At 38.6% G+C, this 17,485-nt stretch overlaps 1 protein-coding gene across 1 annotated transcript in view; it reads left to right on the top strand.

The window, feature by feature from the left end:
- LOC100026598 (cytochrome P450 2C23-like) overlaps positions 1-16,319 on the top strand; it is a 31,538-nt gene extending 15,219 nt beyond the window's left edge. The window contains exons 6-9 of the mRNA XM_056797287.1: positions 5,798-5,939; positions 13,722-13,909; positions 15,142-15,283; positions 15,713-16,319. Coding sequence (XP_056653265.1) covers positions 5,798-5,939; positions 13,722-13,909; positions 15,142-15,283; positions 15,713-15,900 — 660 coding nt within the window. The 3' untranslated portion in view covers positions 15,901-16,319. The remainder of the gene's footprint in view (positions 1-5,797; positions 5,940-13,721; positions 13,910-15,141; positions 15,284-15,712) is intronic.
- Positions 16,320-17,485: the final 1,166 nt, after the last annotated feature.

Raw genomic sequence — 17,485 nt, 5'->3', positions numbered from 1 at the left:
CTGATATTCCAAAGGTTTTTCAGCCCTCTCTCTTCAAACCACAAGAAGGGACACCGGAGGAAACCTCAAGACATCCCTATCCCCCAAGGATGCCAACAGCTCTCTAAAAACTGAGCCATGTTTGCCTTCCCGCTGCTCCTTAACTGAACCCTGTATTAGAAATGAATTCAGAAGAATTCTGTGGCTCAGTGATCAGCTGCTGATCTAGACTTTCCTCTTTGCAGGAGAATGCGGTATTTGAAAATGAGCATCAGAATCAATTAATAACATTTACCAAGTGCCTACCATGGCCCAAGTGCTTTTGCTAAGTGCTTGAGATACAAAAAAGAGATGAAAGGCTAGTCCCATTTCAAGGAGCTTAAAATCTAATGGGAGTGATAGATAACATACAAAGCAAAATATAGAAAGTAAGCTACAAAGAAGACAAACATGATGCAGAGCAGAACTTGGAATCAGGCAGATTTGGTTGAAAGTCAACTTCAGATACTTCCTAGCTGTGTAATAGTGGGCAAGACCTATCACCCCCCTCTGCCTCAATTTCTTCATATGTAAAATGGGGGTAATTATATTTATGTCCCAGAATTCTGGTAAGGAGAAAATGATAAATGTGTAAGGCATTTTCCTAACTTTAAGTATAAATATAAATTATATCTATTTTTATAAATGCTAGCTGCAACAACTTAACATGAAAGCACTCAAAATTAATTAATTCTAGAAAGCAACTTTATTTTGCACCATAGAAATATAAAAGATATTCAAGACTTCCAGAAATCCACAAACCAATTTGGAAAACAAATAAAGCCCTTATAATACCATTTCTATGCCCCTGATAATTAAAATGAACAAATTTGCAAAAATGGACATCAGTTCAACTTGCAAATTATTCTGTGACTTTCTTCCACTCCTATGTAGTTCCATTCAGACTGAAAGAGGCTTCAAGGTGTTTAAAAAAAATAAGAGTAAGAAGGGAAGGGACGTACCCCCAAGGGAGGCTTGAACCCTGATATATAGAGAAAGAGGGAAAAAGAGGAGAACCCCCCTTCCACAAAACGGGGTTCCAGGGGAGATAGCGGCTGTAACAGGTTGGCTCAGAGAGAGGAGAGGGGATTTGAAGATTTTCCCCATTCTGCCTTCCCTCCTTAGCTAAAGCTGCTCTCCTCAATTTGCTCTTGTCTGTCTTGTCCCCCCTCCACTACTCAAGACCCAAAGGTCTCCCCTTGATCCATTCACTCACACTCCGCTTGGGGAACAGATAACCTTTAATGTCAACTCAATCAGGTAATACAAAAGGAATAACGGGCAGGGAAAAATGGGGAAAGGGTAGTGGGGAAAAGGGGGTCCCTGTCTCTATCTAAACCCTTTCTGCTCCCTCCTCGAATGTGTGGGGAACTCAGGCCTTGGCAGCCTGAGCCCCCTGAGAGAAACTCAGGTTGATTCACCCCTGGGCAACAGAAGCTGAGGCAAAGTCTGCTCAGGTTCCTCTTCAGAAAGTCCCTTTGATTCGGAAGTGTTGGGGGGAAAGATTTCCAGTCAACAGCAGGAAAAATGGGTAACCCTCAGGAGAGAGTCTTTTTCAACCTTCTCTCTTCGACGTCTCAAGAAGGAGAGACCCTCACAGCTCTCCTCACCAGACTTCTCAGGAAATTCATGCTTGGGCCCCTCCCCCATTGAGGAGATCAATTTCACATACTCTTCAGTCTGGCACTTTTTCTTTAGTGCCAGCCTCTGTCACAAAGGTGATGGGGTTGGTAGACTGTTGAAACTAAGGTCTGAAAGACTTGCATTCAATTCTGGAATCAGTCACTTTATAGTGGGATAACCCAAAGCAAGTCACTTAAATGCTGTCTGCCTCCACTTCAACAACTGTAAAGCAGCCACCTCCTAGGGTCATGGTACAGATTAAATGAGTTAATATTTGGAAGGTCTTTCTCTCAGGGCTTAGTGCAATGTAGATGTTTCCTTCCTTTTTCCCTTTACAGTCTAACCCAATGGAAAAAACTTTTCTCAGAAGGAAAAAAAATTTAGGAGTACTGAACCATTTCCTTAAAATGATAAATGGCATCTATCTAAAACCACCAGTAAGAGTTATATGTAATGGGGAGGAAAGGAGAACCTTTCCCAATCAGATCAGTGGTGAATCAAAGATGTCTATTATTACCACTACAATTTAATATTGTAAAGAAATGATAGCTATAGCAATAAGGGCAGAAAAAGAAATTAGACAATGAGGAAATGAAACTATCATTCTTTACAGATGAGATGATGCTATGAGAATCAACCAAAAAACTAAAAGAAACAATGAACAACTTTAGCAAAGTTGCAGAATACAAAATAATCCACATAAATCATCAGCATTACCATTTACTACCAAAGAAACCAACAGTGAGCACAAAAAAGGAATTCATTTGAAAATAACAATAGAAAAATATAAAATGTCTATGGACATATTTACCAAAACATACCCAGCAACAATATGAACACCAGTAAAAAAAAAAAACACTTTTCACACAAAGTCAGAATAAGAAGAAAAGAGTATGAGAATAAAATGTACTATATTTACACACACACACACAAATAACAGCCAGAAACAATGATCAATGATTTTATTCTTTGGGATCTCCCATAGGATATTAGATGCATCCTCCTGATACACTAGTCATGTATCATTTACTTGAGAATGATGTATCTCTGGTTGCCCCATTCTGCTAGAATATAAACTCCGCATGGGTAGGAATTGTATCTTTTTTTGGAAATTTGAATCTCTCTGAACATCTAATATATTATCCTACACCGATAAGGTACTTCATTTAGTATTTGTTGAATTGACCAAAAATGATTAGTAATTGATTGGCACAATGAGAATAATTGTACCTCTACCATCCAAATGGTGTTTATGGGGAAGAGAGAGCAAAAAACTTTTTTCCTCAATTCCATCAGTACAGTAATCCTTACTTCCTTCTTCTCTCAATGAACACCACAGTCACCCTTGCTCTGGTCATCATCATCTCTCTCCTGGACAATGAAAATTCTCTCTTAACATCTCTCTAAGCATCAAGACTCTCAATCCATTCATTACAAATATGCAAAATTAGCACACTTAATATGCAAACTCCCAAGACCACTCCCATGATCAGGAAGCTTGAGGGCTTCACACTGCTTATAAAACAAACAAACATTCATCTGTTTGGGCTTTAAGGTCCTTTACAATCTGGCTTCAGCCTTTCTTTATGGTTGGTTACACAATTCCGTCTTCCATCACTCTGACCAAATTAGCCTACTTCTTGTTTCCTGGACACAGCATTCCATCTTTTGCCTCTTTGCCTTTATACAGTTTAGTCCCTCAATTCTCTTAACAGTTCTAATACTCTTCCATGCTTAGCTCCTACCATTTGTAAGATTTCTCATAGAGTTCAAATCCTGACCTATTTGAATTCTTGTGCTTGATAGGGCAGGGGCTTTGCTTTCATTTCCCAAAATATTTGCCAAGTATTGAAAGTCTGATGTTGGACCAGAACAATTCATGATGTGATTAACTTGATACTTCTTTCTAGTTGAGGGCCTGTGAATTTCATGAGTTTGTATTTTTCCATGGTTTTTAAAACATACATTTTTCTTTTATTTATTAAGGTATTGTATGCAAGTATTAAAATTAACTCTATATTTCTAACTTGCATAAACTCCTCAAATTGGTACTTTATGTCCTATCTTCAAGATCACTTTGGCTTGTAGAGAACTCGTGTGTCCTTCCAATATGGCTATCACTACAATTTGAGGCAAAATTCCACTATTTTCTAATACTTAATCTATTAGTTTCATCTTAAAAGAACATCTACAACTTTAAATACATAATTCAATATGTGTTTTAATTGCATATTTACTCTTCATTTTTGAGACCTATAACATCTGTCCGTTTTCATCCTTATATCTTTTATTAATACTTTTATTTTTCTTTGTGAAATACTTTAATAATAATAGCTAGCTTTTTATATCATGCTTCAAAGTTTTCAAAGTACTTTACAAATATTATCTCACTTGTACTTTTCAACAACCTTAGAAAATAGGCGCTTTATTATCTCCATTTTACCGTTGAGAAAATTGAGACAGACAGAAGTGAAGTGATTTGCACAAGATCCCAGAGCAATAAAATATTTGAATCTAGATGTAAATGCATGTCTTTCTGACTCTAAGTCCAGAACTCTATCATTGAACAGCTGACTTGGACATTCTATTTTTATATCTGGGAGTCCTACAATCTTAATGCTTTGTTTTGTTTTGTTTTGTTTTTCATTTATTACAGACATTAGAATGGCTGTTCTTAATGAGAGAGTCTATATTCATTGTACAGTATCCTGGTCTAGATTATTTACTCAATTTCTCTCTATGAGTTTTATTGACAGTTGATTTGAGTAGATGAGCTTCTACTTAACTCTTATCACTCAGCTTTTTTAACCACAGGTAGCTTCATTTCCATTCTATAAAAATGGAGATTTCTGAACAATTCCAAGTGACATGGGATGAGGTCTATCATTTGGGCTATTTCACCAACCACCACTTTCAATTTCCTCTTGTATGACATTGAAAAAATCACATCCTTTCTAGGTTTTAATTTCTCTTGCTGGAAAGTGGGTTTTGTCAGGTGATTTCTACAATTGGTTCTTCCTAGTCCTAGTCTATTAGCTTTCATATTTCACAGAATTTCACAGAATTTGTGAGTTGAAAGATATCTCAACTGTCCTAATTTTAGAGGCTGGATGCACAGAAAAGGATAGAATAACTTTGCTCTGCCATTCCCAGAAGACAGAACTCATAAGAGTGGTTTGAAATTATAAAGACACATTTTGTTTCTACGTGAGGGGAAAATGTCCAAGACTGAAATAAGAATTCTTCATTAAGCAGTGTTTTCCATCTGGGGAAGTCTTCACAATGAAGCTAGATGATTTCATATGGGAGGTTTTGGAAAGGGAATTTCTGATCAGTCACAGGTGGGCTCACTGAATGTAATTTCCGCTACAAAATTTGAAATTTTGTTTTCTCCTGCCTAAAAAATTCCTCTCAATACTCCATTCTGAGCACCTGAAATTCCTTCTTGAGTGTGTGTCTCTGTTTTTTACTTAGATACTGTCCTCTTTTAAGGTAAAAATGTAAAACATAAGGAGTGATTTCATAGTTCCACACCAGATCGTTAAGATTTTATGCAAGTTACTTGATCAGGTCCCTTCCATACCATAGATATTGTATCCATCCCATAGATATAATAAATGGAAATCTAGAAAGGATCCAATTCTCTCGTTATATATGAGAAAACAAGACAGAGAGATTAAGTGACTGGCCCAGGGATGCATGAGCACCCTTTGACTAAGGCTAAATTTAAATCTAAGTCTTCCTGATTCCAAATCCAGTCCTGGATCTATTATGGCATGTTCCTTGAGGGAGAGAAGACTGCCTGGGATGGCTAAGCCTGTGGTTCGGCAATGGAAGCTTGAGTACATTGGAAAATCTCTAGTTTCTTTTCTTTTCTTTTTTTTTTAATCCTTACCTTCCATCTTGGAATCAATACAGTGTGTTGGTTCCAAGGCAGAAGACTGGTAAGGGATAGGCAATGGGAGTCAAGTGACTGTCACAGGTCACACAGCTGGGAAGTGTCTGAAGCCAAATTTGAACCTATTAGTCTCTAGTTTATTGAGGTAGGGAAGGAAGAATATGGCTCCTAGGACAAACTTTATGTATTTTTTTCTATTACTTATGACTGCTCCTGCTATTCATGGCTTCATTTATTTTATGCCTCTGCTTGCTTTAGGAGAAAAACAATCCCCAGTCTGAATTTGATGTGGAGAATCTTCTAATGACTGGAGCAGACTTATTTTCTGCAGGAACAGAGACAACTAGCAGCACTCTAAGATATGGCCTCCTCCTCATTCTTAAACATCCTGAGGTCCAAGGTAAAGTAAAAGGATTGCCATGCTTGCAGAGCACACTTGCTGAGCCAGCCACATACATTGCTCGGGTGTTGGCTCCACATTCCTACCTTCTAGATCAGTTATAGTGAACCTTTTAGAGACCGAGTGCCCAAATTGCACCATCCAGCCACATGGAACTTCTCTCTTACCCCAGACAGGGGAGGGAGGAAGCCCTCACATTAGACTTCTTAGCTGAGGGGCAGGGGGAGTGAGGAATGTCCTCAAGTATGGTGGCAAGGAAGAGAGGAGCCACTCTCTCTGGCATGCTTGCTATAAGCTCACCAACATGGTTATAAACTGATATGACTTCCAAACAGATCAACAGCAGAAAACTTGGGCAAGACCTGATAGTTATTCAAGTCTGTGAAGGTCTTGCATGTGGAATTCAATTCAGTTTAATGAACATGCAAAGCTCTTTCTATATACCCTCAGCAATACACCTGGAGTACAAAAATCCAAGTGAAACACTCTCACGTCCAAGGGCTTACCTAATAGCAAGGCTGGTTCTGATGGCTACCAAGAGGCAGAACATGATAGACAGGTAAACTAGTGTGACAAGGAAATCACTTTAAAAGACTGATATATATTAATTTAAGGTCGCCAAGGAATTCAGCTATGTATTTCCTAAATGAAAACTCAAGTCAGCCGTCAACCTTTTATAGAGTTGAATTACAAACATGAGGAAGAAAGGAATTACAGATAGAGAGAGAAAGGGAGAGAGAAAGGGGATAGAAGGGAATAGGGCTTAGATACCCCTTCTGTTTAGGCTGGGCCAAAAGGCCCAAGCCCTTAGATAGCTGGGGCAAAGAAAGGAGATCAGTCCCTATTACTCACGTGACCAAAATGGAGAAACAGTCTCAGGGGCCTCCACCTCCAGCTTCCTTCAGAGCCAGCACAACCTCTCAGAGCCAAAACCTCTCCAACCAACCACACCTCAGTCCTCAGACCCCTCTCTCTTTAAGGAAAACATCCAAGTTCCCTCCCCTCAGTTCTCACATCTACCAATCACTGTCCATGTCTTCCCTGTGCCAATGGTGGCTCTAGCTTAACCCAGGACCGCCCACAGGTCTGTGGCTTTGCACATGTCTGTTGAAGGTCATATTCTCAAATAATTAAATCTTGATCCTTTGCTACAGCCCTTCCTAAATCCTGTTATTCTAAGTAGGGTGGAGATTGTATTTCCCAAGACCTGGTTCTGTCATTCCAAGTATCTCTATTGTATCAATTCTAAAATCAATCATGACTCAAAGAAATTCCTGTTCTATGCTTAAGCATAGGTCAAAGCCCTTTCCATTGTTCAGCAAAAGGTTTCTGTCCTAAAGTAATCTTAAGAAGGGAGGAGGAGGAACCTCCCATGCCAATGGGGTTCACATTCCAATAGAGTTCCCATTAGCTTTGTACTTGTTTGAGTACTTCGTAAAGAGTGTAGATACAAGGAAGTCCTACGACTTAAACATAAGTTAAGCGTCGCAACCTCGAGTCTCACTTTAATATTTCTTGTGTGCTCTATTGGCACTACTCAGGTTTAGTCTGTGCTCTTTGTTTTTATCTGTTTTCCTGGAATCAGACCCAAACATTAATCACAGTTCTATAATATTTTATCAATAAATGGCAGGTTCCCATAGTTTAAAGCTTTTAGGCATATATTGATATTATCACAAGAGTATATATATTAACTTGTATTACTGCAGTAAAAAAATAATATTAATATTAACTATGTGTACCTTCAGTACAAAAAATGAGAAAAAATTAAATATTCTGATCAAAAAATAAAAGAAAAGAAATAAGAAAAATAAGAAAAAAAATCAGTAATTCAATATATTCTAGGAAAAAAAACAGCATCAATTTGTCTATGGATTATTATCTCCAATTCATATGATAAGATAGAGATACAATTCATATCATAGGATAGAGTCAATCAGTCTCAGCAGAAGATGCTTTCCTCACATGTGAGCAGTGAATCCAAGAGTCTCTTTCTCCAATCTTTATAGATGTTGGAGTAGTTAATACTATTTGGAATGGTCCTTCCCATGAAGTTTGAGTTGCTCCAGTTCGCTTGAAATTCTTGATATAAACTTTAAATCCTGGGTTCAGGTCATGCAGAGAAAAATCTAATGGTCCGGCTTGTACTGCAGCTCCGGATTCATGAAGTTCATGTACTTTGTGCTGTAACTCCTGTATATAGGAAGCAATAGTAATATCTCCCCCTAATATCGATGTATAAGCCGGGGAGAAAGGCTTAGCCTGTATAGGCGGATGTCCAAAAAGCATCTCAAATGGTGAAATATGTAAGTCTCCTCTAGGCCTGCTTCTAAGATAAAATAGGGCCACAGGGAGAATTTCAGGCCATTTTAAATGGGTCTCAGTGCATAATTTGCCAATCATAGTCTTAAGTTCTTTATTCATCCTCTCCACTTGGCCTGAGCTCTGGGGGTGATATGGAACATGGAATTTTGGAGTTATCCCCAAGCAAGAATATATTTGGTTTAAGACAGTATAGGTAAAATGACTCCCTCTATCGGAGTCAATACTTGCTGGCAGGCCAAAATGAGGAATAATTTCCTTTAAAAGTATCTTTGCAACAAAATCTGCTGTGGCTCGGGTTGTAGGAAATGCTTCCGGCCATCTGGTTAGTTGATCTACAGTTACTAGACAAAATTTATAAAGTCCAGCCTTTAGCATCGTTATGAAATCTATCTGTAGATGTTCAAAAGGTGTGTAAGCCAGAGGACATCCCCCAAAGGTTTTTCCATGATATGCATGTTGGTTATATGCCTGGCAAATAGGGCAGGCTGAACTTACTTTAGAGGCTATAGTAGTTTTACCAGGGGCTATCCATACTCTCTTGACAGAGTCCACGATGCCCTGGGTGCCAAAATGACCATTTTTATGAATAGATTGGCAAATTTGGTTATAGAAACTTCAAGGGAGCAGGGGTTTTCCTTCAGATGACACCCATACTCCATTAATCTGTTTTGCTTTAAAATTTTGTTTCCATTTTTCCACTTCCTTTTCATTATAGGAAAGTGATAAATTTAAATTATCAGTGGTTGTTCATGTTAAAATTAATTCAGGCCCTTCTATGGCTGCTTGCTTTGCAGCGACATCTGCTTGGTCATTTCCTCTAGAGACAGGGTCAGAGCCACCTGTATGGGCAGAGCAATGAACTACAGCTAGGGCTTTAGGCAGTTTGAGAGCAGAAAGAACATCATTAATAATTTCTGCATTAGCTATGGATTTTCCAGCTGAGGTTAAAAATCCTCTCTGGAGCCATAGCATCCCAACTGAGTGACAAATGCCAAAAACATATCTAGAATCCATATAAATTGTTGCCTTTTTATCCTTGGCAATTATACAAGCTTGTTTTAGAGCTATGAGTTCTGCTCCTTGAGCTCTAATGTTAGAAGGTAGTGAAGCTTACCATTCAGTGGCAAATTCTGAGACTACAGCAGCTCCAGTGTAACGTATGCCATCCCTCATAAAAGAGGAAACCGGTAAATAAAATCAGATCTGCATTGTCTAAGGGAGTGTCCAAGAGATTATCTCAAGGCTTTTCTGCCATGGACACTAATGTTTCACAGTTATGTAATGGTTCTCCTGAAGTAGGTAAATCTGGAAGCAAGGTGGCAGGGTTAAGAGTTGAACAGCGTTTCAAGGTAATATTTTCACGATTTAATAAGGTTATTTCGTACCTTGTAATTCTCTGATCCAAGAATGCCTGTGTTCTATGTTTTATCAATAATGCTTCTATCTCATGTGGGCACATTATTGTTAATGGACATCCCAATACTAAATCAACGGCTTTTGTTACTAGTAAGGCTGTAGCAACTACTCCTCTAAGGCATGGTGGTGCTCCTGCTACTACTGGGTCTAGTTGGGCAGAATAATAAGCAATTGGGCGCTGAGAAGGTCCCAAAGTCTGAGTTAACACACCAGAGGCTACTCCTCTTCGCTCATGCACATATTAAGTAAATGGCTTGTTGTAATCTGGGATGCCTAGAGCAGGGGCAGACATGATAGCCTTTTTTAGATCTGATAGAGCTGACAAGTGTTCAGGCTCTAATTTGAGGGGTTCAGGAACCGAATCCTTTGTTAATGCTATAAGGGGTTTAGTGATTTTCCCATAGCAAGGAATCCATTGTCTACAAAACCCTGTTGCTCCTAAAATTGCTCTCAGCTGTTTCTTAGTAGTAGGAGCACTCAATTTTTGAATGTTCTCAATTTGTTTTGGAGAAATATAACGAGCACGTGCAGTCAAGATGAATCCCAAATATTCTACTTTTTGGAGACACCATTGAACTTTATCCTTATAGATTTTATGTCCTCTTTTGTGCAATTCCAAAAGAAGGTGTTTGCTATCTTCTTGACATGTTTTTGCATCTGCTGAAGCCAAGAGTAGATCATCTACATATTTGATTAATTTGCTATTTTTAAATGTTATATTGTCTGTGTCTTGGCTCAAAATTTGCTCAAATAAGCTCGGACTTTCGACATAACCCTGTGGCAGCCGACACCAGGTATATTGTGAGCCCTTCCAGGTGAAAGCAAAAATATGCCTGGAGTTCTCATGTATTGGTATGGAAAAGAAAGCTGAACACAAGTCTACTACTGTAAAGTATGTAGCTGTGCTAGGAATAGATGAAATAATAGTATGTATGTTAGAAACTATGGAGTGTCTCTTTATAACGTGATTATTCACTCCCTTAGATCCTATACGAATCTATAGATGTGCTTGCCATCGGGCCCTTTTTTTGGTTTTTTAATTGGCAGGATGGGCGTGTTGTATTCAGATTTGCTAGGGATTATTATTCCCTGTTCTATTAATGAGTTAATAACTGGTGTAATACCCTCAATTGCCTCGTTTGAGAGGGGATACTGAGGGATAGAAGGAGGTGGGCTAGATTTAGTTTTTATCTGCACAGGAACAGCAGATTTAAGTAAGCCTACGTCAGAAGAAGATGTGGCCCAAAGAGACTCTGGTATATCTTCAGGTATTTCAAAAGTGGAAGGCTCTTTTGCCTCATGGTTTCCCGACAGAAGTACAGGGAGTAAATTTAAAGATTCCTCTGGTACTTTTAATGATAATGAGCCATCTGGGGAGCAGGTTATTGTGGCTCTGAGTTTGCATAGAAGGTCCCTCCCCAGCAAATTTAAAGGGGAGTCAGGCATCAAAAGGAAGGAGTGTTGTACCTCGAGGGGTCCTACAGACACCATTCTAGGAGGAAGTCTTTTAACTCTTTGGGTTATTCCTGATACTCCCATTACATTCTCTGAGCCAAAAGAATAACATTGTAAATCAGGTGTTCTCTTTAATACAGACCAGGAAGCTCCGGTATCTAATAGACAATCATAATAGCTGTTACCCACCTTTAAGGTAACATGGGGTTCATTAGTATTGGGGGGGCAGTGGATAGGGAAAACGGGTAGTAGGACATCAGGGTCTGGGAAATCAAAGGTTGTATCCTCTGATTCCTGTGCCCCAGCCCTCCCCCCCGGACACCATCATTGTGTTTGGGATATTCCTTGAGCACCCCCCTGAAGGGCACCTCTCTGAGGGTCATTAGTACCTTGAGTATTTTTCGGACGAGCGCCATTTCTCATATATTGTTGTTGTTCATTATCATTATAATTTTCTTCAATTGGAGCATTGTCATTATTTTCCCAATTCCTATTTCTATAATTCTGGTTTCTAAAGTTCTTATTTCTATATTCATTATAGTTATTTCCATAGTCATTATTATAATTTCTAGAATTCTGGTTTCTATAACCATTATCATCATTTCTATAGTTATTATTTCTAAAACTATTATTAAACTGTGTATTCCTTCCAAACATCTTAAGAAAGGTTCTACATTCCATCATTTTGTGGCCCTTCTTCCCACAGAAGTGGCAAGTAATGGATTGATAATTGGATTTCTGGAGAGGGGCAATTGTCGTTGGTTCATTATCATGCCCACTTTCTAATTTAGTCATCCTATCTATTAAATATCTTATTTTTTCCTTCACTTCCTCCATGTCATCATTATTTTCTTCCTCCTTTTCTTTGTTTCCCTTTAAAACATATATAGCTGTTTTTCGCAATTCTTCAAGGTCCATATCTGACCATCTTGGGCATTGTGTTCTAAAATAATTCTTAATTGCTTTGCAAGAGTTATTTACAAAGATTCTTCTAACTTGTCTTGAACTACTCTCTTTAGTTAAGTCCCAATCTAAGTATCTGTCCCCAAACTCGATAATTCTATCCATAAATCTAGAAGGTGTTTCTTCTTCCTTTTGCTTAATTTTTTCCAGTTCCATCCACTTATCTGTACTGTCTGCACATACCTTCATTGCCGTGAGGATGGCCTCTCTACAATGGTATAGTTGTAGATAATCCTCAGGATTGTTATAGTCCCATTCGGGATCCTGAGATGGCCAATGTGCTGTATTACGCCCCCGGGTTTTGTTGACATGAGTAATTATTTTATTTTTTTCACGTTCACTTAAAAAAGCCTGTAGTAAGTTCTCAACATCCTTGTAAGATGGATTATACTGAAAAAATATGTCTCCCATCTTTTTTGTTACTAGAAAAGGATCTTGTTCATATGTGGGGATATTTCGTGTAAATTCATTTATTTCTTGGGGAGTAAACGGTATCCTATGTCTTAAAGTCACCAGATCCCCATTCCGTCGTATTTCAGGTACTTCTCTTAGAGGAAACAGGCCTCTAGTTGAATTTTGTACCTGTGGGTCAGTTTGACAAGGACAGGTTTCTCTAGGAGGACAAGATCTCCTTTGCATTGGAATTTGGTTTTCTGTAGGAGAGGGAACATGAGAAACTGGAATTGCAGGGGAAGGGTTTTGGGGATTAAATTCAGTCAAGATTTGCACTACACGAGAGAAGCAGTCTGTTAACTGGGCTATAGGGAAGGTGTTTTCCATCTCTATTTCAGGGAAGGAAATTTCCTCATTAAAAGGTTCAGAAACAGGTCTCTTTCTGGTAGAGTGGGTATTTGCCAATTGATCCTGTAAGAAACTTTTTAGATCTTCTAATTGGGCTTGCATTTTATCCTCAATTTTTTTTATTTTAGCATCTCTAAATATAGTATTGAGGAGTACCTTCTTTAAGTACATGGGGAATAGGATTCTCATTCAGATATGGATGGTTCTCAATGAAAATGGGTCATTTCTAATGCTGAAGTCTTTGCCTCAGTCAATTGGGATATAGAGAGGGGAGATGAGAAAGTTACCTGTTAAATAATTTTAATCCAAATACAGATTTCAGCAGCACTTTCACATTCAAATGAAACCATCTAGTCTCTCTGGTAATGAGTGGCCATCAATATAAAGAATGTAAGGACAGTCATTCACTGGGCATATGTCATTTCATTTAAGGTTGGTGGGGGTCGGGGGTCAGTTATTCCCTCCATTTTACAAATCATATAATAGATTTAGAAGTATACGGGACCTTACCTAGTGTCTAATGTTCCTCATTTTTCAGATGAGGAAACTGAGGCTAAAACAGACTAAATGATTTGATTAAATTTTAAATATTCTTTATAAAAGAAAAGTAAACACAAGTCTTACTGACTCATTCACTGTCTTGGGAAAATTAAACTATTTCTTCTGCAAAAATCTTTACATCCTTGACTGAGTAGAAGGAGGACAATGAACCAACCTGAAAACAGTCTTAGGGTGTATCATCAGACAGATACTACGTAATTCTGTTGGGTATTCCGAAAAGATGAGGAACCTAAGTGGCCATCCCTATCTTTGTTCCTGCAGCAAAAATTCATGAAGAAATTAATCGTGTGATTGGACACAACCGAATTCCTTCCATAAAGGACAGGCAAGATATGCCCTATATGGATGCTGTCGTGCATGAAGTGCAAAGATTCATTGACCTCTTACCTCTCAACCTGCCCCATGCAGTGAACCAGGACATCCAATTGCAACAATATACCATCCCCAAGGTCAGCTGTCATCTGGTTTGGGAAGGGATCTTAGCTATCACTTGGTCCAGTGATCTCATTTTAGATCTCACTGGAAGTGAGTCTTTTGTTATATATGGCTAACTTGGGTGTGATGGATGAATAAAGAATGAGAAGAAAATGTACACTTATCTTTTTTTCCCCACTTCTCATTCATCACAGCAGCACTTGGAAAGAAAATGTACAGAAAAAATAATAGAGTGAGATTACAGAAGCAATTTTTTTGTTTATATAATTTCCTCTTCCTGGATTGGATCCTCTAAATACTATTATCTGACCCATTGTGCAGATGGAGACACTGAATTTCAGGTCAAATGACTTGCCCAAGGTCATTTAACTAAAACTGTGGTACTGAGGGTTTAGATTGTGAAATACTTCTTTTCAGAGGCACTTAATACAAGTTGATTGAATTCTTTTTAACTGAATTAAAGTCTCAGAAGAGCTGCTCTCCCCCAAAGAAAGGAAGGGAGCGTCCAACCTAGGGATTCACATTGAGTATATAACATGTAATCTATTGTTCAATTCAAATCATTAAGAATCTCCTAGATGAAAATTGATGGGCCAAGTGGTGTTCACACAAGGCAAGAAGAAAGAGGAGGATGTATGACCACCAAAGACTTTGGATTCTTCTGGAGGGAGCACAATTACATCTAGAAAAGTCTACCCAAAAGAATTGTTTCTTTCCTTCAGACTTGGGCTGTGAAATGATTATCAGAGTGCTTTTCAGTTGAGGAAACTATTTCAGGATATTGGTCTGTACTTGGAGGCTTTGAGCATTGCTTGTGGCACTTATCAGTCTTATATTCTGCCCAGTGTCACCCAGGCAACAGGAGTAGACATGAAGGATAGACCAAGGAATTGAATGGAGAGAGAGCTGAAAGAGCTTGGAAACTTAGTCAAGAGGAGGAAGGAAGCTCAAGATGCTAAAAAACTAATTCGAGTAAGGAGTGCATTCTAGGCATGGAGACTCTAGAGGGAAATTCATGAATGGGGAACAACACTTGGCTAGTTGATTGATGGGATCCAATAATGGAGACTTCAATCAGGCAAACTAAACTAGAATTTAACCAGACTCTTAAGGGCTAGGCATGTCAATATATATCACACACAAGGGAGTGTGTATTTTGTACTAGAGACAATAGGGTGCCACTGAGGATTCTTACAATTAGTATAATGTTGTTGACTGACTCTCCCCTGGAATGTCTTCCCTCTAGGGCACAAACATCTTCCCATTACTTTCGCCAGTCTTGTGTGACAGTAAAGAGTTCTCCAACCCTGACAAATTTGACCCTCAGCATTTCCTGGATAAAAATGGAAGTTTCAAGAAAAGTGACTACTTCATGCCCTTTTCTGCTGGTAAAAAAGAAGCCCTCCTGACCTCTGTCTCCACTCTAAAGGGAGATTCCTTTCCCCTTTCCCACCTTCCTCTGGCAAAGCCTCCTCATGGAAGTTTTTCTGATGCTGCACTAACCCAGTGCAGCACATGACACATTCCTTATTAGTATTCCTACATCATGACTTCTCAGATCCCCCCAAAAGATCATCGGAAATACTTACCTGATTCACCTGTCCTCCCATTTTAATGGAACTATGTTTCCATTGCAAGATCTTCTGCTCAAAGGCTCACGGGAAGCATGATGTAAAGAAGGAATTCATTTCTGCTCATCTATGTGTTTCTCTTTTACTCCTTTCCCCACCAGTATTTTGGTCCAATAAATCTGTTTTAATTTCATTAACACTGGATATTCCATGAAGATTTCTAAGCACAATATTATTTCTTTTCAGGAAAACGGGCTTGTCTTGGAGAGGGCCTAGCAAGGATGGAGTTGTTTTTGTTCTTGACCACCATTCTACAGAACTTTACACTCAAACCAGTTGGAGATCCAAATGAAATTAGCGTGAAGAACAATCATGTTGGTTTCACCAATGTTCCACCATATTACCAACTATGCTTTCTTCCTCACAAAGCATAAGACAAATTTGATTTGGTAATTTAGCCAACTGATGTCCTCTTCTGGACATGATACTCTCATGTTTTTTGACTGGGATCCTTTTAAGGGAAAGAAAAACTCCAGTCTATGGATTAAATTGAGTCTTGGTTTCCAGAGACCATGTAGCCTAATAGAGTACCTGATGTGCCATTCAACAAGGTCAGCATTATGGAAATTCATTTGTAACCCTTCCCTCATGCCTATGTGTGTATTCACCCTCTAATTCATACCTCCCAATCCCAGTGTTAGAGTGCTGAGAAAGATTAAATATTCTCTCCCACCCCAAATCTGTGTTATTTTGTACTTTTTTCTTCAAATATCCTCAAGGAAGATATTATTTTGCATTGTGTCACCTCTCTTTTAAATGTGGGAAACAATAAACATGACTATGTTGCTAGGAAGTTCTGGTGTGCAAGTATATGGCTGTGATTACATATATCATCTTCCCAAGATTCATCACTTCCAAGGAAGCATGATAAAGGGAAGGAGTTCTGACTTTGGAATCCCACAAACTAAGATTAAGTCTTGCCTTTAATGCTCATAACTTATGTGACCTTACCAGATTACTTCACTATTTATTCTCAAATCAGACTCAACTCTAAAAGGAAATAATTGGACTACGTGATCTCAGAATTCCACCCTGACTCTCCATCTAGGATTCTTTGATCCATCAGTATAGCCAATGCACTCGTTCATGCTTTTAGTCCTAATTCCTTCTGTCACCTCCCATTCCTTCCTTTAGTATCTTCATCTAACAGTGAACAAACCAATTCCATCTTAATCTTATACACACACACTTTTTCTCAATTGCATGTAGAAACAATTTTTTACAATTTTTCTGACATTTTATGATTCAGATTCTGTCCCTCCTCTTCTCTTTCCGCTCCTTGAGCCAGAAAGTGGTCTTTTATAGGTTATACCTGTGCTTTCATGCAGTACATATTTCCATATTTCCCATTGCATGTCAGAAGATACATATCAAAAATACAAAAGAAAAGAACTCATGAAGGATATAAAGTCAAAGATGACGTGCTTGGATCTGCAAGCAAATTCCAACAGTTCCTTCTTTGTCATAGCATTTTTTATTATGAATCCCTTGGGGATATTTAGGGACCTTGACTTGAGGATCATGTTGTAGTCCGCAGTTGAACATCAGGTATCTCTGTTACTATGCATATCTTTCTCCTGGATCTGCTCACTTCACTTTGCATCAGTTTACATGTTGTTTTTTCCCAGATTTATCTCAATTTGTCCTGTTCCTCATTTTATATGGCACAATGGCATTCAATTATAACTATATTCTACGTCTTGTTCCTCAATACCTCAATTGAGGACAATCCCTGAGTTTTCAAGTCTTTGCCATTACAAAGAGAGCTACTAAAACATTTTTGTGCAAGTTGATCCTTCCCTCCATCTCTGATGTCTTTGGGATATAGACTCCAATAGCGGTATTGCTAGACCAATGTGTATCCAGAGTTTTATGACGCTTCAGGCATGGTTCTATATTGTTCTCCATAAAGGGGCTCTCAGTTCACAGTTCTGCCAACAGTATATTCTAATCCCAATT

Source organism: Monodelphis domestica, chromosome 1, assembly GCF_027887165.1.
Source record: "Monodelphis domestica isolate mMonDom1 chromosome 1, mMonDom1.pri, whole genome shotgun sequence".
Taxonomy (NCBI): Eukaryota; Metazoa; Chordata; class Mammalia; order Didelphimorphia; family Didelphidae; genus Monodelphis; species Monodelphis domestica.
The sequence above is the reverse complement of the archived record's forward strand: the minus strand, read 5'-3'. Positions and strand labels throughout refer to the sequence as shown.